The sequence below is a fragment of the Onychostruthus taczanowskii genome, unplaced genomic scaffold (assembly GCF_017590055.1).
Source record: "Onychostruthus taczanowskii isolate IOZ18803 unplaced genomic scaffold, ASM1759005v1 scaffold10, whole genome shotgun sequence".
Lineage (NCBI taxonomy): Eukaryota > Metazoa > Chordata > Aves > Passeriformes > Passeridae > Onychostruthus > Onychostruthus taczanowskii.
The window spans coordinates 703,407-726,074 of NW_024496526.1; the positions used below are offsets into that span (position 1 = coordinate 703,407).

Here is a 22,668-nt window from a genome sequence, read left to right on the forward strand (position 1 = left end):
CCAGGGCACGGGGCACCTCTTCCTGGGGACTGTGCTGAGGGACATGGCACAAGGACTGCCTCACCAGCCAAGGCAGGTGATGCTGCCAACACCAGCAGCCCAGAAGCAACACCTTGGGCTGCAGTGAACAGGGCACTAGTGGGCACAGCCTGGTTCCAACACCCCAAACCATCCCTTGAGGGAGGAAATTCAACATTTCAGAGGCTCACACAGTCTCCATCCACAGATCTGTGTCAGGAAGGAGATGTTGGAAGCTTCTATGCCCATCCCAGCCCTGCTGATTTTACTGTTTTCACAAGAATTTACCCAGCAGAGCTGCTGCGTCCTGCCCAGAGGTTCTTGCCTAGAAAATCCACAGAAAATCCACTTTTCTGCTTCCGTGCTACCAAACTTTTGTGGGGATGGAGCTGAGTGGGTCTGTGCAGTACAGATTAAGGGCATCTCTGCCTGGAGGGGTTCGGGAGGTGCCGCTCGGGATGCAGCATCCCTGTGTGACCCGCACACGTCCCTGGGGCACCTCCCGGTGCCAAACGCCGCCGGTCCCTCCCCACCGGCACCGGCACCGGGGCCGCTCAGCCCTGGGCTCCCGTCTCCCGGCCAGGACAAGCCCTTCTCGCTGCCTCGCCACAAAGCCAGCCTTTAATTGCTACTTGACATTAAGTATCTGAGCAAGGAAGTCTTGGGTAAATGTTCTTGCTATGGGAACACACAGTGCTGAGTCTCTTTAATTACATTGTTTTTGTTTGGCTTTTTTTATTAGTTGTGCTGCGGCTTCCCCTCCCTGACAGGCCAGCGAGGCTCACGCTAAATATGGCCGGGTTTAAAGTCCGCCGTGAAACCCGAACCGCGGCACCAGACTGGCTGGACGCGGTGCAAGCCAGGGTTACGCGGGACACGCATTCCAGCCGCCGGCTCCGGCCCCGCGCCCCCCCGCCCCGCTCACACATCGAAGCCTCTCCGAGAACAACCACCACGCTCCAAACCACCTCTTCATCTTCCTCTTCCTTGCCCTGTGAAATCCCTCTGTGAACAGTCCAGCCTTGGGCCCCAGGCTGCCCCATTTCTGTCGTGCTCATCACTTCCACACCGGCCCACATCTCCACGGTACCCATCGAGCCCGTCTCCATCACATCTGTCACTTCCTGTGCTCTCCCCATCCCAAACTGCCCTGCCCCACACCTGCCCAGCCCACCTCCAGGCTGCCCCTCAGGACCAAAGAGCCTTCTTCCCACTGGCCACATTGCTTTCATCTTCCTCTGCCCTCCTTGTTATTTTAAAGGCATTCCAGAGGATGCTGTCAGGCTTGGATGTGGTTTGGTTGGGTTGTTTGTTTTCGTACTGGAGGTTTTATGATCGCATTGGGAACAAGCCCTAATTGAGCTGCAATTCGAATTGCAGTCCGTGGGTATTTGTTTCATTTTTGGAAGGGCTCAAACGGCTGTGTAGCTTAGGCTGGAGAATGCATTTGGTTTTAACTGGAACCTGATGGAGACAGGACAGAGCAGGACAAGCTGCCCCAAGTCATGATCAAAGTTCCTGGGGAAGCCCAGTGTGGTCAGCCTGGTGCCAGGTACCCACGACACAACAGGCAGTGCTGGTTGTGATCACAGCCCTGTGACCACCCAAAAACCCTGGCACTGTCAGGGAGGAGGCAGACAGAGCCAGAACCCTGGTGCCAAGCGCACAGCCCTGGAGCCTGGCTCGGTGGGAACTTGCAGCCACCCTGCAAATCCCTGTCCTCTGCAAACTTCTATTCCCTGTGAACTCCTGCCCCTGCAAACCCCTGCAAATCCCTGTCCCCTACAAGCCTCTGTCCCCTGAAAACCCCTGTCCCCTGACAGCCCACGTTCTACAAAAAATACCTGTGCCCAGCAAATCCCTGCACTCTGTAAAGCACTGTTCCCTGCCGACCTCTGCAGGGGTTTGTGACTTGTGCTCACCTAAGAAAGGGAGCCCAGCACCCCAGAAGGAGCTCAGCACCATGCTGGCTGGTCCTTGCTGAGTCAGGAGCTGCTCCAGACCAGAGCTGCTCACAGGGAACAGGCAGCAAGAAGGGGCAGCACCTAAAGATCAGTGCCCAGACTGCCCCTCATGGGAACTGTGTGATGTCACCTTCCACTGACCGTGTCCCACACCCACTGCCAGAACCAATGCTCAGCCCCACACCCAAATGTGCCTGATGCTTCTAGCACCACCAACCAGCCAGACCTTTGCAGATAGGGATGGGCAGAGGGACCAGAGACCACCTGCTCTGCTCCACTCCCATCCTGCCACAAGCCCAGATGCTGCAGCAGGTCAGCAGAGCTCTAGGAGACACCTCCAAGCCACTAACACCACCCTGGTTAAATCAGACTTCTACATGGGGAAGCAGATGATCCATAGGGACTTGCTGCCCCTCTGTCAGGAGGAAACCCTATCCCAGCCTGGCCTGCCAGGAACAAGCAACACTCCTGCCACAGCTGCATGTATGCAAACCCTGCTCCAAGGGATCAAATGCAGGAGCTGAGTCATATGACAACTGAAATCAAAGATCACTGAAGGCAAAAGGGAGAAAAAGTATCCCTGTGGGCTCTCAGGGGCCCACTTTGGATCCAACAAGAGCAGGAGGTAGATGTTCAGCATGGAGATGCCCAGGGAACAGCTGGCATGCTGGGAGGAGTGAGAAGGGATGCAAAGTCACACTCACCCAAGCCTGGTCCTGTCCCCTTCCTTGGGTCCTGGCAAACACCTCTGGGGAGGGAGCAGGGCAGGGGGCTGGCAGAGCCCATGGGGCCAGAGGTTGTTCCGATGGGAGAAGGAAGGGGGTTGGGATGGCAGTGTCCCAGCTGCTCTGAGGGCTGCTGCCACGTACCTGCACCTCACCAAAGAGCCCAGGACCTTCCAGGAGCCAGGAAGAAGCACTCACCTGTCTGTGCCCAACAGCTTGAGCTTGTGCCAAGGGATGTCATGTGTTTTGTCATGGTCTCACCCCAGGGTAATGTTCCAGTGTCTCCTCACCCCCCGAACATCACCAGGGCTCTCCCCTGAGTGTGGTTCCTCCACATCACTGTGCCTTTCCTGGCATGGTGGGATCCACACACAGGCCCCCCACTAGGGTTCAGAGGTTGAGCCAGCTCCTGGTTCTGCTCCAGGGAGCCCCTTCCCCACTGCCTCGCCCTGGGGCTCAGGCTGGCCTGGCACAGGGGCACAGCTCCACGCGCTGGGGGCTGAGACCTGCAGACTCATCGCAGCAGTGAGAGGCAATCCATGTGCACCCAGACCTGCAGAGAACCAAATCCTTTAACCGCCTGCGCCACCTGGTGCCACCGGGAAGGACGTGCCACCGGGATGTGCCTCCCGGCGGAAACCACATCCTCTCTAGTACCATTAAATGGCAGAAAAATGGCCCAAGAAGGTCTTCTGGAGGTCCCCTGAGCTCACTTCCCCATGCCTATGGCTGGGCTTCATCCTCAGCCACCTACATCCCGCCTGTACTTCCCAGTCCTCCAGTCCATCACTGGGATGTTCCTTCTGGTGGAAACCCACCTCCATTCCATTGTCCCACCCAAGACATCCAGCCAGATGGGACCAGCATTCTGACCGAAACCAGGCTGAAGACTTCCAGAGCTGCACCCAAAGGGGTTACAAAAGGGAGCCCACAGCCACTGATCTCAGCAGGGAGGAGGAGACATCGGCCAAGTCACAATGGAAGAGCAGACAAACGACACACCCAGCTCCAGAGCTGCTCCCAGCTGGTAAATGTTACTGGAGTCAGAAACCCGCTTCCCGCTGGAAGGCACACAGCAGGAGCCAGCCAGCAGTGCTGGGCACGCCGGCCACTGCCCACAGACTGTCCCTGGCACGGCTACCAACAACAGCCACCCCCACTGGGCTCTCCCTGGACCAGCATGTCCCAGCCTGACAAACCCTTTGCCTGGCACAGCTTCCTGCTAGGATTTGCTCCCAGCTTGCTCCAGATCAGCTCCCTGCCCAGCACTCACCGGGACCTTCTCTGACCACCCCACCACCTTGCCCTGGGGCTGGTCTCATGCCAGCACCACCCAACTCATGAGCAACACCAGAGGGGCTGGGTCACTGCCACCCAACTACAACAGCATCTCCATGGAGTCAGGGTCCACAAGGCTGCAGCCCAAGAGGAGAAGCCAGTTTTTTCCACCATTCTGCTAGATAACATCCTGTAAGTACCCAAGCACTCTTGTAACTGCACTAACTGGGGACAGTAACCACCAGCAGGGCCTCCTTCCATCTGGGGCTTGCCTGCTCCTTCATCAGAGCAGAGCTTTCCCAGCTCATGTGTCATTCCTCCCTGTGCAGAAAGCTCTAGGTACCATCAAGTAGAAAAACCCCAGCTGAAGATAAGGGAGTCTGTGAGGAATTTCCAAAGCCCCCGGAACAGCAATTAGAAAAAGTTTCCACTCAAATATAAGAAAGCAACTTTGAAAACCATAGGGATCACCAGGTCAAGTCTCCAGCTAGCAGGACCTGCTCAGGCTGGACTTGATGGCCTTGAAGGTCCTTCTCAGCTGTAATGGTTCTGGGATTCTGTCCCTCCATGCACGGATGTGATGCTGCTGAGCTCACCCAGGGCAGGCAGGTCTACAAACACCCTTTCCCAGGTCTGACATGACAGGAGTGGTTCCTCAGCTTCTCCTCTCCTCACTTGGCACAGCCCAAGCTGGCCTGAGCTCTGCTCCTTCTCTCTGCTGAGGGTGAGAGGCAGGTGATACCCACAGTCAGTGCAATGCATGGGAAATAGGGACAAAGACAACGTTGTCTTGGGTAAACTGCTTTTGAGACTTGTCAATTGGAAACAGCTCCTTCAGCCACCACTCCTGACCTGGACTTGTCTGGGCAAAGAGGTGTCCCTAGAGAAAGGGACAGGAGGACACAGAGTGGCCAGAGTCCCTTTGCAAATGCGGACACTAGCAGCTGGCCCCTGAAGAGCTCCTCAGGCATGCCCAGCCACGCTTTCCAGTGACTAACCATTTGACCAAATCCATGTTGACTTCCAGCAGGAATGCATCTTTCCTGCCAAATTTCAAGTCTCTTTTTCAAAGAGTGGAGACACCAGAAGCCCTCAAACAAAGAGACAGCAGGGAAAAAAAAAAAAAAAAAAGATAAATTGGCAAAGCTACCATTTTCCCCCAACCTTTTGCTGAAAATTGGGAAAAATAGAGGAAAAAAAAGGAGAAAGTTCAGCCTGAGGCAGAAAAACATGGAATAATCCAGCCCAAACAGTTAAAGCCTGGCAAAGGTAAGAGCAAACAAAGTTCCACTGGGAAGTGCTGTACAGCCCTTCCAAGGGTAAGCTGTGGTGCCCTCCTTGTCCCTCCATGCAGCTCACAGGGATGACTTCCCTGCAGCTCAAAAGAGCAAGGGGGCCAGGGCCAACGGCTGCAGGTGGCCCTGGAGATGGGAGGTGGAAGGGGGGCAAGAGGAGACAGCACCCCCGAGATCTCTCAAAGCCCTTGGGACATCCCTGCTCACACAGTAATTGTGAGCAGGGATTGTCACCAAGCAGGACCTTTGAGCCACACAGCCAGCTTGGGCCCCTCACCACCAAGAGGCTGGAAAACATCTCCAGAGCTGGTGGCCTCAACACATGGTGGGTGCTGCTGCCTCCTTCCTCACCCTCTTCATCCCCTGAGCAGTGAGGTGCGGGGTGGGGATACCCTCGTGCTCCTCAGACACCCAGCTCTCCCCAGCATGCTCCTCTTTTCACGTGTGCTGCAAGAGCTTTCTCAGGAGCAGGATGCTCACAGATCTGGAAAACCCCACTGTGCCCTGCCACATTGCTGGCCTAGGATGCCACAGCTTGTCCCTGTGTTCACACGGGTGGCTCACACTGCAATCACACCTTCCCATCACTGATTCAACAAGTCCTCAGCCCTGAGGGCCTCCCTGGCTCCACTACCCCAATTTTTCTGTGGTCAGAATGCAGACACGGGGTAGCAAGAGTGTTCTCCAGGTAAAGTGTGGGAGTGTCACAAGGACAGGGATTTAACTCTCTCACAGGCCATCTGGGTGACCCTGAGCAGGCCACTAAAGCCCTGGTGCTGCGATGGTGTGCCCACCATCCCGAGACCAGGGAGAGCAAAAGTTACAGCAGCACAGTCCCAGTGTAACACAGGAACAGCTCCATCTGTCTGCTGCTGGTCCTGCCTAGACACAGAATTACAGAATCTGGGAGCAGCCAGAGCTGAAAGGGACCTTAAAAAGGTCACAAGTCCAACCTCTGACCCTGCACAGACACCACAACAATCCCACCCTTAGATCATTGTCCAAGCACTCCTGGAGCTCTGGCAGCCTCGGGGCCGTGCCCATTCCCTGGGGAGCCTGGGCAGTGCCCAGCACCCTCTGGGAGATGAACCTTTCCTGATATCCAACCTAAACCTGCCCTGGCACAGCTCCAGCTGTTCCATGGTTCTGTCCCTGGTTACAGAGAGCAGAAATTGAAGCTGCCCCTGTGCTTCAGAAGGATGAGGTGATTGTGCTGGTGTACGAGGAAGGCAGCCTTGGGTCCCTGTGCAGTGCATGATCCTGATCCTGATCCTGATCCTGACCTGCCTGCATCATCAGGAAAGAAAACAGCCAAAGAAACTTCTAGTTCATGTGAAGTTCACCCGAGTTGAGCTGTGCTCCATAAGCAAAACTTTCCTGTCTGACACAAGCCTTCCAGAGCTCATGACCGGGGCAGAGCAGGGCCAGGACTGTGCTGGGAGGATGGGATCACTTGGCAGAATCCTTCCACTTGCAAAGAAATCAGGCAGGATTCCACTGGGAGTTCCACCTCCTGGCTCACAGAGCTCCAGGAGTGTGCTCACCACTGAGGTTCCTCAGACCCCAGCTGGACAGCAGCAGTACACCAGGCACAGACAGGGAAAGCAGAAGCACTGACTAAATAACACAGCAGCTTATCCGTGTCCAGAAGTGGCCTTCTTGCTTCCCAGGATTTGGCCTGGTGCTTTGCAGGATTTCAGGGCACAAGAAACCCAGTCCAGGTTCCCTGCCCGTACAGACCCGTGGGCACAGCAGGACTTGGCTCTGGAGCCCAGCTCGGGCAGACAGGATGGAGCAGGAGGAGGAGGCACTGGCAGGGACGTGGCACATGTCAGAACCTGCACAGCAAACCCATGCCTTTGCCCAGTCCCACTTCCCAAGGAGATCCGGAGGCAGAGCAGCCCCTCCCGGGACCACAATCCAGCCCAGCCTCAGCACGTGCCTCTGCCCTTGGGGCTGGTCCCTGGCATGGGACAGCAGGAACTGATCCCCCAGTGATGGGCCACTCCTTCAGGACTTGTGTCCTCTGACCCAGGCCAGGCTCCAAGAGGCTGATGGCTCCAGCACACAGGAGGAGTGAGCACCCTTCAAATCCAGGGCCTGGCCACAGTGACATCTTTAAACCCAAAAGAATTTGGGTTAAGATTATACCTGCCTGGATCTCCTCAGATTACCTCTGCTCCTGTCACTGCCTCCTCCTCCCCAGTGAAGATGCTCAGGAATCAGAACACTGGGGATGAAAAAAAGACACTTTTTTTAGAACGTGCTCCCTGGGCAGAAGTTTCAGCCTCTCTGGACACCACTTCCAGTACAGAAACCTAGACCTTGGTGCTCTTAGCTACAGTGCCAGCATAAGCTGATGTACAAAGACCACCAGGAAAACCTGACCTGCCAGCCTGGAGCTCAGAGCAAGCCCACAAGTCAGCCATGGGTCTGGGGCATGGCCAGCACAAGACCCCAGATGCCAGGAGTCCTAGAGCAGCAGCAGCTCCTTCACCAGCAGCTGTCATAGAATCAGAGGATCCTGGAATTGTTTGGGTTGGAAAGGACCTGAAAGACCATCTTGTTCCTGTCCCTCTCTAAGGGCAGGAATGCCAAAGTGCCTGAAAAAGGAGGTCAACACTGGCATGCATCTTTTAAAGAGTGAGAAGCTGGGGGACAAGGAGGGCCAGCTCGTGTCCTCAGCTGCTCAGTGGGCCAGGAGAAGCCACAGGTACCACAGGTACCACAGGTACCCCAGTCCTCTACAGTGGGTGAAGCTCAGAAGTTCTGGTAAGTCAGTGTTCTGACCTTAAACGTGGAGTCTGGGGGTGGAGAAGAGAAGCAAGGCCAGGGGAAGAGGTGAGTAACCATGGTGCCAGGTCATCCTGGAGTCCCTGCCCTCTCAGGGACCTCAACAACCCCACACTCGGAAACCTGCAGGGTTTGTGTGGAAACCACAGCTCAACGAGGCAGAGTCCCACCCAAGGTGACGGTGGCTCCTTCTGGGGCAGTGGGCCAGAGCCCATCCTGATAACACCAAGAAGAGATGTTCCTCACAGCTCTGCTTATCTCAGCAGCTGTTCTGTGGCCATGCTTAACAAACCCTATGTAATGTCATATGTTCATTTTTCAAAGCTCATAAAATCCATTTTTTTATTGCAAATCAAGAATGCAACACAAGAAAAATGTAGACTTGTTGGAGAGATTCCAGAGGAGGCCATGAAGATGCTCCAAGGAGTGAAGCCCCTCTGCTCTGGACACAGACTGAGACAGCTGGGAGTGCTCAGCCTGGAGATGACTCCTGGGGTTCCTCAGAGCCCCTTCCAGTGCCTAAAGGGAACCTGCAGGAAGGCTGTAGAGGCAATTTTTGGAAGGGCAGGCAGTGATAGGACAAGGGGGAATGGCTTTAGGCTGAAGGAGGGCAAATTTACATTGGGCATTGGAAAGAATTTCTTCCCCGCAAGGGAAGTGAGGCCCTGACCCAGGGTGCCCAGAGCAGCTGTGGCTGCCCCTGGATCCCTGGCAGTGTCCAAGGCCAGGTTGGATGGGGCTTGGAGCAGTATGGGATAGTGGAAGGTGTCCCTGCCCACAGCAGGAATTGGAATGAGGTGATCATGAAGGTCCCTTCCAACTCAAAGCATTCCACGATTAAAAGCTAAGGAGAGCTCAGACCTCTCCAGGGTAGGGGGAGACAAAACAAAGCCCACTCCACAATTCTGTGACTGTATGAAACCATTAGTAAGAACCCTGCCCTGACCACAGGCAGGAGATTTGTCTCCCAGTTACTGCCTGATGAGCCCTGGCAGGCCTTGTTGGGACACTTCTTGGATGGAAACCAGACTCTGAGCAGACCTGGAGGGGGCTCAGGTGAACCTCTGCACTGTGGGCAAGGTGAAGACCACATGCAAGTTCTCAGAGTGACACTGGCAGCTGCTGCCAAGTGTCCAGTTCCACCTTGGACAAAGCCAGGCATGATCCTTGCCTTTTCCTGGCCTGAAATCTATGAGATCTGCACTATCTGGCACTGCCTACATGGAAAGTTCTCCTCCACATTGCCCAACACTTCCTTGTGGCAGAAATCTTCATCCCTGCCTGACCTTCCCTGTTAGCAGAAAAATAAAGGCAACAAAGGCAAAGTGAGACAGGGAGAGGAATATCCCTGGGGAGGAAACTGCTGGGGTAAATGGATGAATAGTTTAATTTTGAGGAGAAAGGAAGAAAATGTGGAAGTCAGGAGTGGAAGGGAACATAACTTCCCTCTCTGACCTCCACCAGGCATAAGGCTCAGCAGATGTGGAGGCCACTTGGGCTCACAACTTCCCTGAAAAGCATCCAGCCCACACAGGAAAGGTGAGTATGAGGGATGGGGAAGAGTTAGTGTGTAGTAAGACTCCATCAAAGGTGGAAAGAAGTCCCAGCACATCCAAGGACATGGTGCTCCTTGTCACAATGTCCTGGGCTGACTCCTTCCTCCCATTTGGCCTCCCCACGGAGTGCTGCCCATCCTGCCAGCATCCAAGCCAGTAGATCCAATATCAATCTGGCACTGTGAGATACTCTCCAGGAAGATAAACAGGAGGTGTCTGAAGCCCTGGCAGGCAGAATTGTCTCTGCCAGAGGAAACTATCTAAAAGCAGAAGAAACCTGCCCAACAGTGACTGCCACTGCTCAAGGGACAAGGAAGGATTAGAAGTACTGGAATACCTTGGAAGTGCCAGCTGTCAGGACTATCTGGATATGTCCATGCTCCATCAGCAGTAGGACCAGTGATCCCTTCTGCTCCCAGGGATGGAGGGAGCCTGGCATTCCTGAACTGGAGTGTGCTACTGCCCTTGCTGGAGCTGCTCTAGACACACAACTCCTCCACACTACCCTTCCCCAAGTCCAAACTGGCTCATGGAGAAGGAGGTTCATGGCTGGAGATCTGAAAACCTGACCAGTAGTAGAAACCAGGACTATTATGGATATTCCCATTAAAAGAAACATACTGAGATACTTTTGTGTGCTGGATAAGGGAAGTGGGAGAGCAAAGACCTTCCAAATCCAGTGCACCGACACCATGTAGTGATGAATAAGGGGGAATGGCTTCATACCAAAAGGTTTACACTGGATATTGGGAAGGAATTGTTCCCTGGCAGGGTGGGCAGGCCCTGGCACAGGGTGCCCAGAGCAGCTGTGGCTGCCCCTGGATCCCTGGCAGTGCCCAAGGCCAGGATGGGCAGGGATTGGAGCAGCCTGGGACAGTGGAAGGTGTCCCTGCCATGGCAGGGGGTGGGATGGGATCGGCTTTAAGGTCTCTTCCCACCCAAACCATTTTGGGATTTCATGGGAATACCAGGTGGTGTGGAAAGGCTTGACTTGCACTGAGATTTAGACAGCCATGAGGTTTCCCTTTCACATGAAGGATTGTGCCATCTCTGCAATTCTCCCAGTATATCCAGGGTGCTTGGGCTGCCTGCTGGGGAAATCCACTGGCACCTTCCAGGCAGAGGCACATTCAGGGAGAAGAACCAGTGGAGATCCTACAGGATGAAAAGTATCCTCCACAGTCTTCAGCAGGGACCAAGGCACACATCCTGCTTTGCAGATCCTGGCCACGGGAAATGGCAGAGGGATGATGAAAATAAAAGAAAACAAATCAGGCAATTAGGCTATTTGAGAGAAATTAAAGTGTGCTGAGGGTAATGGACTGAGAAATAATCTTATTGGAGGTATCAGCTACCAGCAGAGGGAAATGGCCACAGCACGAAATCAGCAAAATATTTTATATTTGTCTTTTAAATGTTATTTGTTGCCTGTGATCTCAGAGAGGAAGGGATCTGGCTGAGGGTTCTGGTCCCAGACAGGAAGAACCTGGACATCAGTCTTCCCTGAACCTGGACATCAGTCTTCCCTGAACATTTTCCTTCTGTTGCTTCCCCAAAGGACTCAATTTTTCCCACTGCAGTGACATGAGAAACAAATGGAGAAGAGAGTGCTGGACCTGCTGGAGCCTGTGGCAGCACAGAGAGGCTCCAGGCCTCGCTCTGCTCCCAACCTCTCCAGCCTCATCATAATCACAAGCTGAGCTGTCTCTCCTGAGAGTTCCCAGAGGCTTGTGGCACCAGGAGGGGAGGCACAAGATCTCTCCTTTCCCATCTGTACCCGTAGGTCAGGATGCTCCCGGCTCCCTGCCGGCAGCATGAGGCAGCAGGAGTGGAGCTGCAGGGACTGTGGCTCCTCTACCAAAGCTGCCTCTAGGCTAAGGACTGCCTGCAGTCCCACAGGGACCACCAGTTGCCCTCCAGCCTCTGCCTCCCTGCAGGCAACTCAGAAAATGAGGATAAAAAGTGATCGTTCTCAAGTAAATTATTCCTTTGCAATGCTCTCCTGAGGTTAATCTGACTTTCAGGGATGTTTGGAGGGCTCGCTCCTCCCCACCCCCATCATCATGTCCTTCATAGTCACTGTTAAATCACTGTCCCTCCCGCTCTGGGGAGCGGGATGTAAATCCCTGGTCCCCCAGTACCTCCAGAGGCACTGGCCATGGCCATTCTCAGGCTGCTATGGACACAGCCAAGCTCTCGAACCACATTGTCCCACGTGCAGTTCAACACCAGGAACTCCGGGGCTCCCTAACGGCATCCACCTCACTCCCAGAGAGGTGAGCTGAGGATGGCACACCAGGACAGCCAGCAGAGCCCCTGGCACTCGAGTGTCTCTGCAGACAGAGCCCTCCTTGCTGCTGGGGCTGCAGCTTCTCCTGACCGCATTTACTGCCTCTAAACCAACCGTGCAGCATCCTGCTGATGGCAACGTCCATATGCCACAAGGGGGAAGCTCCGGCTGCACGGAGCCCCGGGCGAGGGGCCCTGGCTCCCCGGGCAGAGCCCGGCGCAGTGTGGAAGTCCAGCTCCCATCCGGCTAATTCACTAAGTCACCGATACCATGACTTCATAAGGCACAGAGGCTCCACAACTATTAGGGGAATTGGGAGCAGGGGGAGGAGGAGCTGAAATGGAGAAGGGATGGAGAGGGGGAGGGTGGAGAGGGGGAAGCTAAGACAAGCAGCAGAACAAAACATCCCATAAATCATGAGGAGCTGCTGAAATACCAGAACAAATGACCCCATAGCTTGGCCATTGTTCCCGAGCGAGGGCTTAAAGCGCTCCCAGTTGAGACAAAGTGCCTCGCGTATCGTTTCAGCACCGCGCCGGCCCGGTCGGGCCTGTGCTGGGCTGGGGGCTGTGTGTCACCTCGGACCTGTGCTGGGCTGGGGGCTGTGTGTCACCTCGGGGCTGTGTGTCACCTCGGGGCTGTGCTGGGCTGGGGGCTGTGTGTCACCTCGGGGCTGTGTGGCACCTCGGACCTGTGCTGGGCTGGGGGCTGTTGTCACCTCGCACCTGGCTGGCACCATAGGATGGGGGTGGTGACACTCTCCAAGGTTGGCTCCCCCACAGAAAGCGCTGCCAACGCGGTGCCCACAGCTCAGCCTGCCCAAAGCATCTCCTTGCTCCCACACATTCCCACAGCTCCCAGGCTCTCACATTCCTTCCCTTCCACTGCAAGGCTCAGGGCCTCATTACCCTTGTTATCCCTTGCTCAGGCTAAGAGCCTCCTGGTCTGGGAAGAGAAAGAGCTCCAAGACTTTTCTGGAGTCAGCTCGAGTAGGGCTGTGAAACCTGGAGGAGCTCTGAGCCCACCGTCTTCACAGTGCTGCTACTCTTTCCCTCCCAAAAAGTTGATGACAACTCACTTTGTGCTGGCTGACTTGGCAAAGGGACAAATGTCACACAGAGAGTCCTGGGGACAGCCCCAGATGATTGTGGACAGCTGTGGGAACAGCACCAGCTCTCAGGGAGCTGTGCAACAGCAGCAGTCCCATGCACTGGATCAGGAACAGTGGGATGGATCAGTCGGCAGCTCAGCACTTCCTCCAAGCCCTGCAGCTCCACCAGGACCATGGCACTTGGTGCCAGGAGACGAGGACCCCATAGATGGGGACAGGTCACCTGGCTGCTTGCCCACAGCAGCAACAGCACCAATGCTGGAGGCACTTCCACAGCAGGGATTCCATAGCCAGCCATACAGGGAGACTCTTCACACCACTCAAGACCACTCAGAGGGGAAATATTACACTTTAAATAACTTCCATGAAAGCAGTTCCCTTAAAAAACTTCTTTACAACCAAACCCAAAGCACAAGGCAGAGTGCAGCAGCAGTCATGTGCCACCTCCACCAACCAGACGGTGCCAGCGAGGTTCCCATGTCTGGTGGCTCCCGCTCACTTGGCACCTTCCACCTGGGCCTGTGTGCTCTGCACGGTGGCCGCTGGGCAGGCAGCTCCCTGAGCATCCCAGCTTTTGGCAGCGAGGAGCTGGGATCCAGCGCCGAGCCAAGGGTCAGGCAGGAACAGAGCTGCAGGCAGGGCTGAGCCCCAGGCGGCCGCCTGCCACCAGGAACGGACACGCTGCTGCCAGCACGCTCAGCCTCGTGGTGGGCAGCCAAGGAGCAGAACCGAGATAAGGGCACGGGGGGAGGCAGGAATGTGCTGCATTTTTCCTGGCACCATGGGAATAGGCTATTCCAACCATGGATCACAGAGAGGCTCTCTGACAGGGAAAGCACGAGGAGCCCAGAGAGAAAAAGCAGCGAGTAAGCAATGAAGGAAAACACAGAGGGAAATCAGCGTGAACAAGTGGTGAGTATGGGAAAAGGAGTGTGGGGGGAAAGCAAACCCAGGAACAAGCAGAAGGAAAACCAGAGCTAGAGCTAAAAAGGAAAAGGAAGGGACAAAAGGATTTCAGAAGGACAAACCTGCAGGGCTGAAACTCCCAATGAGCAATGGAGCTGAGAGGATGCAAGAGGGAACAGAGGCTCCCAGCTCTGCTTACAAAAGAGCAAACCAGGGATCACAGCCCTTCCATTGGATTAAGCCTCAATTAAGAGGGAAGATAAATGTGGAGCATATCTCAGGTAATAGACACTGGAGGAGAGAAGGCCTCTGCTCACTCTAAGTGGGGAGAACAGGGATTACTGCAGCTTTGACATTGCTGTAGAACATTGTGAGGACTCCATGGGAATCACCAGATTTCACCTTCTTCGCCCCCACCAGCAGAATGTGGTGGGCTTCAAGTCAAGAGTGCTTTAGTAGCCTTGTGCTGTTTAGGCTTGGGAGCCAGATTAGGACCAAAGACCACAGAAAGCAGAGCTTTAATAAACAAAATCCCAAGTCCTTCCTCGTCTAAGTTACTTTTGCCTCATTTGGAGCATAAGCTGCCTTGGTGACCCAGCACACACCATCCAGCAAAGAGGAGAAGGGAATCAGCAAACCTGGGCAAAACCAGACATGTGCAGCCCCCAGGTCTCTCCCAAAGACTGGGAAAGCTCCTCTCCAGCACCTCTGTGCAGCAGAACACCGGCACAGGGAGCCATGGGCTGAGGTGATCCGGCACACTCACAGGCCCGAACACTGGGGACTTTGTGGCGCTGGCTTTAAAAAAAATACCCTAAAAAAGGCCTAATAATGAAGTATTTATTTCAGCAAACAACGTATGAATGAAAGAAGTGTTTTCTCAATACTTCACTTTTTCTCTGCCTTCTCTCCCTTCCCCCCAGCAATTTTGTTTTTAATAAGTGGAACTAACAGGGCTTAGCTCGCTGCTGGCCGGGCTGGGGAGCGGGGCCGTGCTGCGCTGGCCTGCTGCAGCACAGGAACACGTGCCATGGGGAATAGAGCTGCCTTGTGCCTGGGGAGCACGGCCCACCAGCATGCCCCCTGAGCCAGGGAGATGTTCTCTGATGGACACATGCACTGTGGGACATGCCTTGGGAGCATCCCTGGGCTCGGCAGCAGCACAGGACATCCCACTCGCTGTGGCAGCAAGGAACTGCACCTCCCGGCCCAGGGCTCCTGGCACTGGACAAGGGCCAAGTGGAGGTGAAGGCATCTGTGTCCTGTCCTACCTGGCTGTGCTCAGCGCAGGAACACAGTGTCAGGCCCCGGGCAGCTCCTTCTCTTCTACCCCAGCTCCATCCACCCCTACCTGAGCATCTGAATAACTGGGAACACTGCAAAACTGGCTCAGCTTGTCCTGTGTGGGGATCAGTTGTAATGACAATGCTTTGGTAGGAATTTCAAGCAGGAAACTAATTCCTATCCCAGACTGACACCCAGCTTTTCAAAGCAAAGAGCACAGATGATGTCATGCTTTTCTACCTCTTCCTTGGCAACAGGCAACAGCAGGTTGAAAAGCTGTCCTGTGCCTTCAAGCCTTGAGGTAAAGATGGGCAGGATTCTCAGAAGGTGCTGATTTGGGAAAACATGGTCCATTGCTGTTCCATGCCACTCCTACACATGTGGGATGAGCTGAACCCATCACACACAGTGTGGGTGTTCACCTCTGCACAGAGGCAGGTGAAAGGATGCAGTGGGAACCCTGGGCTGTAAATATAGACAGATTTGATGCAGGCAGGTATTTGCTCTGAAAGACAAATTAGGCATCTGTAGATTTGCCAGGATATGAGCCAAGTTTCCCATCAGCCAGAGCAATGAAGAGCAGCCTCACTTGCAGCCCAGGATGGTTTGGAGTGACTAACTGAGGGTGCTGATCCTGCTGTGAGGGGTAGAGACATCTGGTGATGTACAGAGAACACAGAGAAAAGCTGTTTCACACCAAGGAAAAGACCAGGACATCCCCTAGCAGGTCATGGCTGCAGAGAAGGCTGGAAAAATCTCGAAATGCCTCTCTGAGGCCCTGTGCAAGTGAGATGGATGGGAGCAGGCAGCAGGCAGGGTCCTCAGCCCACTGCCACCCCTCATCATTGTGACCCTCTGGGGTGACCCCTCCTCTGTGCCCTGCCAGCCTCTGAGCTCCAGCAGCCTGACCCACCCAATCCTGGCTGCCAGGGTGATGTCTGATCCAGCCCAAGATGTCTCCAAGCCACGGATAAAACCCCAGAACAGGGTGAAAGTCCTGCCTGGCTGTGCCTGTGTCCCTGCAGGATGGGGACATCAGGGCTGTCTCCCTCAGCCTCACAGCAAAGCAAAGGCAAAGGCAGCCCCTCCTCAGCCAGAGCTCCTTTCCAGGCTGCTTTACAGAATCCCTCTAAAAGAGCATCGTCTGCCACTGCTGCGAGTCCTCGCGGCACAAGGTGCTGTGCCAAATGCAAGACAGATGGTTTCCCCCAGGAAAACGCTGTGGAGTGGGGGGAAATGTACCACAAATATCCCCCAACTGGGCTAAACTGGGACCCGGGGGCTTCAAAGACACATTTAGGGAGGAAAGAGATTTGCTGGCTTCTCATGCTTCTTTGTTATGAATAAACACAAACTCTGATTGTTTTTCATAAGCTCTTGGTTGTTTCTCTATTTGTTAAATTACAAATTCACATATTTGTCTCTTTGGGATATTGAGAGTAATTGCAGATCAGGTTTCCTCATGACATCCTCTTAGCAAAGGGAAGAAAGTTGTGTAAGTGGAGAAGAAAGCTGTCTGTCCCCAAATATCCTGAATTCTTTGGTTCATTAATACCTGGTGAGCTTTGATGCTCAAGGAACCTCACAGATAAAGGAAACCTTTGAGGAAGGTTCCACAGCCTCACACTGAAGTGTTAGAACACACAATAAATGCCAGAAAGATCTCCAAAAAAAGCAGGGAAATTGAAAACCAAAATCTACATTCTTGGAATTTCTAAGCATTTTTCTTTCTTCTTTTTCTTTTATTTTTCCTTTTTTTTTTTTTTTTTAAAGTTTTACCGTCCTTTATCCATCTAAGGAAACAGAAAGCAATGCAATTTCCAGCTCTTTTAAATATCCTTAGCAGGTCACCTCTAACGCTGGGATGACTGGCTGTGATCTGCTTCCAAGACTGTTGCATCAGAGCTCAGAAGCCCGAGATGAACGGCTCCCTGCCCGAGGGGACAGCTCCCTGAGACCTGTGCTCACCGCGGGGCCCAGGCGGGGCAGCAGCGCCAAGGAGGGAGCGCTGCATCCTCTGGGCCAGCCCGGGAGCTCCCAGTGCTCCAGGCACGGGGACAGAGGGCAGCCCCTCCAAGTGTCCCCGCAGAGCCCAGAGCTCCCGCAGCGCTGAGACCACCCTGCTGCGCCTGGGAAGGGGAGGGAAGGGAAGGGAAGGGAAGGGAAGGGAAGGGAAGGGAAGGGAAGGGGGCAGTGGTGGGGATTGCCACAGGCTGCGTGCTCGTGTGCCCCAGCTCAGCAGACATTCCCTTTACCCACATGAGCCCTGACAGACCTTCAGCTGGGGGATGGTTCTCATTTGATACCTTGGGGGACTCTGCAGCAGGTGGAGGGGTTTGGAGGGTCGTTGTCCCATGGGACATCGCTTTAACCATGGCAGCAGTGGGAAAATGGGACAGGAGGGCGACTGGAGAGGCAGAAGCTTTGTCCCCCAGTCCTGTCCTGCAGCTCTTACCATTCAATGCTCAGAGACCTGGGCCGGAAGGCAGACAGCTCGGCCGAGCCATACTCAGCTTTCCTTCTCTTCTCCTGCTTCTGCTTCACCGACAAGCGGTGGGCAAACCTAGCGAGGCTGCTCTCCGACCTGGGGAGGGGAGAGGAAAGGTGTTAATGGCACTGCAGCCCCGGCCCCAGGGCACAGCCCGGGCAGTGTGAAAGGAGGGGGCTCCCAGCAGCAGTGGCACCAGCCCTGGGGCTGGGAAGTGGAGGAGCAGCAGCACGTTTGGTATTGCTCAGCAGGACAGGACCAGCACATGGACACATCCATGCTAGCCAAACTGGAGCTGCAGCCTGGCAGCCAGGTCCTACTCCCTGTGCAGCAAAATCACCTCCCCGGGCTGTGCATTCCTCCCCAAACTCCAACAGGTGACAGCCAGCACTGGAGAAACGTGAGGGACACGTCAGTGGAGAGAACCAAAGCAGACTGAATCAAAGGCCACATGCTCCTTCAGAGAAACCCTGGAGCCCCTGTGGCCTCCCAAGCACCAGAACAGCTTCCCTGAGGAGGGCTGACATGGAAATCAGCCCACATTGGAGAGGTTTTGGAGAGCGAAACAGAAATGTGTGGGAGCAAATGGATTCAGCTGAAGGACCCGTCTGTGCTGACAAAGCCCCTTCCCACCGGGTGGGGTGCTCCAGTGTTGCTCCCAGCCGCTGGGACCTGGGAAAAGCACTTCCACTGGCAGGCTCCAGGAATGTGCTGCACATTCCAGTCCATGCCAGCCCTGCCCAGGGAGAGCTGCTGGCACAGGGCACACTTGCCCTGTCTCCAAGCCCAGCGGCACACAGGCTCACAGGCTGAGACTGGCTGAGGAGGCACCTGCCCCGCAGAGACCCTTGGCCCTTGGCTCTGGGGAGCCCCCAGAGCCCCCCGTGCCCAGGATGGCACCCCCAGTCCGGGGCTGGACACGGCAGCACAGCCTATCCCTGCTGCCAGCGTGGGAGCAAGGCAGGACAAGCCTGGGGAGCTGGGACACCAGCCTTGGGCACACGACCAGGCACTGGGGCTGCGTGCCAGCCCTGCCACGCACAGTGTCACAGCCGCTGTCTCCTGTCCTTCAATGTGCCAGCACAACCTGCTCCCACTGCTCAGCCAGCCCCCGGCTGGGCAGGGCAGGGGACAGGAGGGATTTGACAGAGGTCCCAGGGAAGGAAGGACAGAGTTGGAGAGGAACTTTGAACCTATACACATTGCTAAAGCAAATTCCTCTCCTCTCCTCTCCTCTCCTCTCCTCTCCTGCCTTAACCAAACAAAATACCACCAAAGAAAGAGAAAAAGAGGAGCTATTTCTCAGAACTGAGAGCTCCCTGCCTTTCCTCACAGTAATTAGGCCAGTCCTGACCAGCTAACAGTTTTTTCCCTGATACAATTTAAACATCTTCAATTCATTAACTGGTTATTGATTTATTTTTCAACTTATGAATTGCTGTTGCTGGGGATGGGGTGGAGACAGCTTTCTGGAGAGGGCTCTTGTCTCTCCAGTCCCCGCCAGCAAAGAGCTGTTCAGACCTTCCAGGGCAATTCTTTACATTCTTGAGAAAAAATCCTACTTTGATGTAAAGGATGAGGTTTGCCTTAAAAGAAACCCAACAAGAAACCCAAAGCCTAGCTTTCCCCCGCTCACAGCCAGAGAAAGAGGCGATGAAGAGGAGTGATCCTGGTGCCCACAGAGCAGTGCCAGGCACCAACACTGTCCCCACCACCTCACTCTCCTTTCATCTCGTGTCAAAGCTCAGCTGGAATGGAGAAGATTCCATTTAGGGAGGGGTGAGAGGTGGGCATCGACAGCCAGAGCTCTGCAGCAGCCCCAGGCATGGTGTCCCCACCAGGATGAGCAGGGCTGACCCAGGAATGAGGCTGGGTACTGGGAACACGTGCTGCTGGCTCCCTATAGCACCTCCTCAGTGGCATTTGGCTGTTCCTGCCCCTTCCCACCTGCCCACCAGGAGCTCCTGCCACCCTGCAGGGATGAGGGCTCCAGCCCCAGCTGAAAGGATGCCGGGGGTGTTTATCTCCTGAGATCTGGGAACTGCCTGCAGAATCCTGCCCTGTCTGCTGTGCTGACCCCACCTCCACCACACTCCCTGCACCATTACAGCCACCACTCCCAAACTGCAGGGATGAGGGGCTGGGACAACCGAGATGCCCTGCACAGATGCAGGAAGGCAGCAGCCCCTGTCAGACGTGCCTCTGTGGTTCAGTATATGGCCCTTGCAATGACCACCACAGGGACAATCACACACCCAGGAGCTTTACCTGGATGTATCCACCTGCCCAAGCATGGCAGGAGCAGCCACTGCATCCTTCAAATTGGATAAAACCAACAGCACTTGTCAAGAAGAGCTCGTGGATGAAAACAGGGCAATGTGCCATATGTCATCAGGTTAAGGATGAAGGAGAGTTACTTCTGGGGGCAGGGTGGGCTGGAGAAGCCACCTGGGTGCTCAGGAACATGTGGCCTTGCTGTGAGTCCCCAGTCATGGCATCAAGGGGAAGTCACAGGGAGACAGGGGATGGAAGCACTCCAGTCCAGGGCAGGTGCTGCCCAGATCTGCCTGATGCAGGACAGACAAGGCAGTCCACGTATGAGTCAGAAGCTGCCCGAGAACCTTGGGGCGCTGATTTCACCCCCCAGACCTGCTGGCCACCACCTCCAGCTGCTACAGGCCAGATAAAGAATGGCTGTGACAGCTCTGACAGCCCAACACCTCCCCCCTGAGAACTGTCAGCAACTCATCCAGCCATGAACCAGCCTCCCTCACCTCTGCCAGACCCCAACGCTTCAGCAGAAGCATCACTAATTAGAAGGCAGGAGCACATTACAGATCATCTGGCGATTTATACAGAGCTGCTTTACATAAACCATGCTGCAGAAGGGGAATGAATCATACCTGCTCTGCCAGGGCCCTGCTGCTGGGTCAGCTCCTCCCAGCTCCCGTGCTGAGCTGCCCTGGTCCCCTGGGGTCAGAGAGCTCCCAGGGCCAGAATGCTGTGCCCAGGGCTGGGATGCTCCCACAGCTCTGGGTACTGTGCCAGGTCTGGGCTCTGCAGGTGGCAGTGGGGGTGAGCCTCCAGCACACAGAGGGGGATGCTGTGGAGACCACAGTGTTACTTCCCAAGTGCTTTCCAAACATTAATAGATGTCCCTGTCCCTTAAGAAGGATCAGTGTTAGGGATGTTAAGTCAGAAGCAGGGAAACAGAGGCACAGAGAGGGCATGCAGGTAAGACAGAATCCCTGTGGTTGTCAGCATCCTTCCCCTTGTGCTTATCTGACAGGCAAAATTTTGGTGCCTTCCCCCATCAGAACCACACACTCAGCCCCACAGGTGCTGGTCTGGGGAACAGGCAGCCCCAGGTGCCACTGTCATCCTGAGCCAGCTTCATCCCAGCCACAGCACGGGACAAGGCCAGCACTGCTCCCCCAGCCCTGCCACTGCACACCACTGCTACAGGTCCATTTGGGCAAGATCCAAGCTCACCTGCCCAGCCCTCCCTCAGAGGCAGCATCTCTGCAGCAGCTCAGCACCGGAGCAGCAGGGCTGACAGCCAGGGCTGACACGGCAGACACAGCTGGCACCTGGCAAGGCAGTCCCCACACACCACGGGGACACGTGGGAAAAGCCATCAATTGGAACGTCAGCCACAGCACCGGGAAGAATTGTCTCCTGACAACCAGAGAAGGTTGTTCAGCTACTGTGCTGTATCATAAATCACACCTCTATGACTTTGCCATCTGTCAGCCAGATTACACGTGTTCAGAGTCCCATGTCAGCATTTAAGTCAGAACACGGCATCTTTTTCCAGAAATAATTATCAGTGCTGAAGGCTCTTGCAGCAATATCCATCCTCAGCCCTTTCCTCCAAAGCTCTGGACAGAAGACAGCTGGTGTTCCCAGAGGGCAGGACCACCACTGTGGCACAGCAATGCACAGCCTCCATGTGACATGTCTCCCGTAAGCCCACTGCTTCAGGCACAGGTAGGGGCAGGGTCTGGCACGGCAAACTCCCCCCCTGGCCTCAGCCGTGGCACCCAGCACCCTGAACAGAGCAGGCAGGGACAGGCAGAGGCTGCTGCTAAAGGGAGACAGGGACAGTGCAGTCCCCAGCCCGGTGTGTGCTGAGAGCCTGGGAGCGTCCAGTCAGACCGAGCAGAGTGCCCAGAGCAGAACCTGGACGCCTGGCTGGCCAAGGGGAAGAGTCCACCTAAGCACAGGGTACAGCTCCCATCGCCCCAGCGCGCCGTGTGACATGAGCCTGTACCCATCCCTTCGCCCCCCAGGTTTTCTGGGAGTCCAACCCCACAGGGGTGATTGTCAAAGCCCCCAGCCTGCCAAGGCAGCAGGAAGGCAGGCAGAGCATGCTGTCCCCATCCTGCTGGCAGCCTGTCCCCATCCTGCCTGTGCCTCCAGCAGCTCACTGAGCCGGCACCGGACACGGCTCCCCAGCACACAAATCCCTCAGCTGCCCTGGGATGAGGACAAGGGGCTGAAGCGCCGTCCTCCGCCCCCTCGCTGGCCAGGCAGGCAGACGAGCAGTGATATTTCCCAAAGCTCAGGACAGAAATACATGGGCACTGGATCCATTTTCCGGCTTCACCCACCACACACAGGCATGGATCCGGCCGGGGGTTCACAATCACCACCGCATTCCCCACACCACAGCTGGGAAGTGATGACAAGCAAAATCCTGATCCCTCGGCTCTGCATCCCTCCCTTCCCTGTGGTGATCCGCTAAAAGCCTTTTGGCAGTTTGCAGCCGCCGGGGTGAGAGTGTGCCCGCAGGAGCCCGGGTGCCTCAGCAGGCACCCTGCGCACTCTAACATGGCCGGAGCTGCAGGAACACCAGGGGCCATGCGGGCACAACTGCACCGAGGCATGGTGACAGATGGCCAAAGTCACGAGAGAGCCCACCCTGGCACCGGCACAGCATGACCGGCACCAGCAACAC

The 22,668-nt window shown here is 55.4% G+C and overlaps 1 protein-coding gene across 6 annotated transcripts in view; it reads right to left on the bottom strand.

Moving 5' to 3' along the window:
• The window catches only part of LOC121338186 (ankyrin repeat and fibronectin type-III domain-containing protein 1-like), a 252,262-nt gene that overhangs the window by 23,556 nt on the left and 206,038 nt on the right, over window positions 1–22,668 (bottom strand). For 5 of the 6 annotated variants that reach the window (XM_041408916.1, XM_041408908.1, XM_041408899.1 and 2 more), the window contains one exon: window positions 17,676–17,804. The exons of the other annotated variant lie outside the window; for it this stretch is intronic. In XM_041408916.1, the coding sequence (XP_041264850.1) occupies window positions 17,676–17,804 (129 nt within the window). The remainder of the gene's footprint in view (window positions 1–17,675; window positions 17,805–22,668) is intronic. 6 annotated transcript variants of the gene reach the window in all.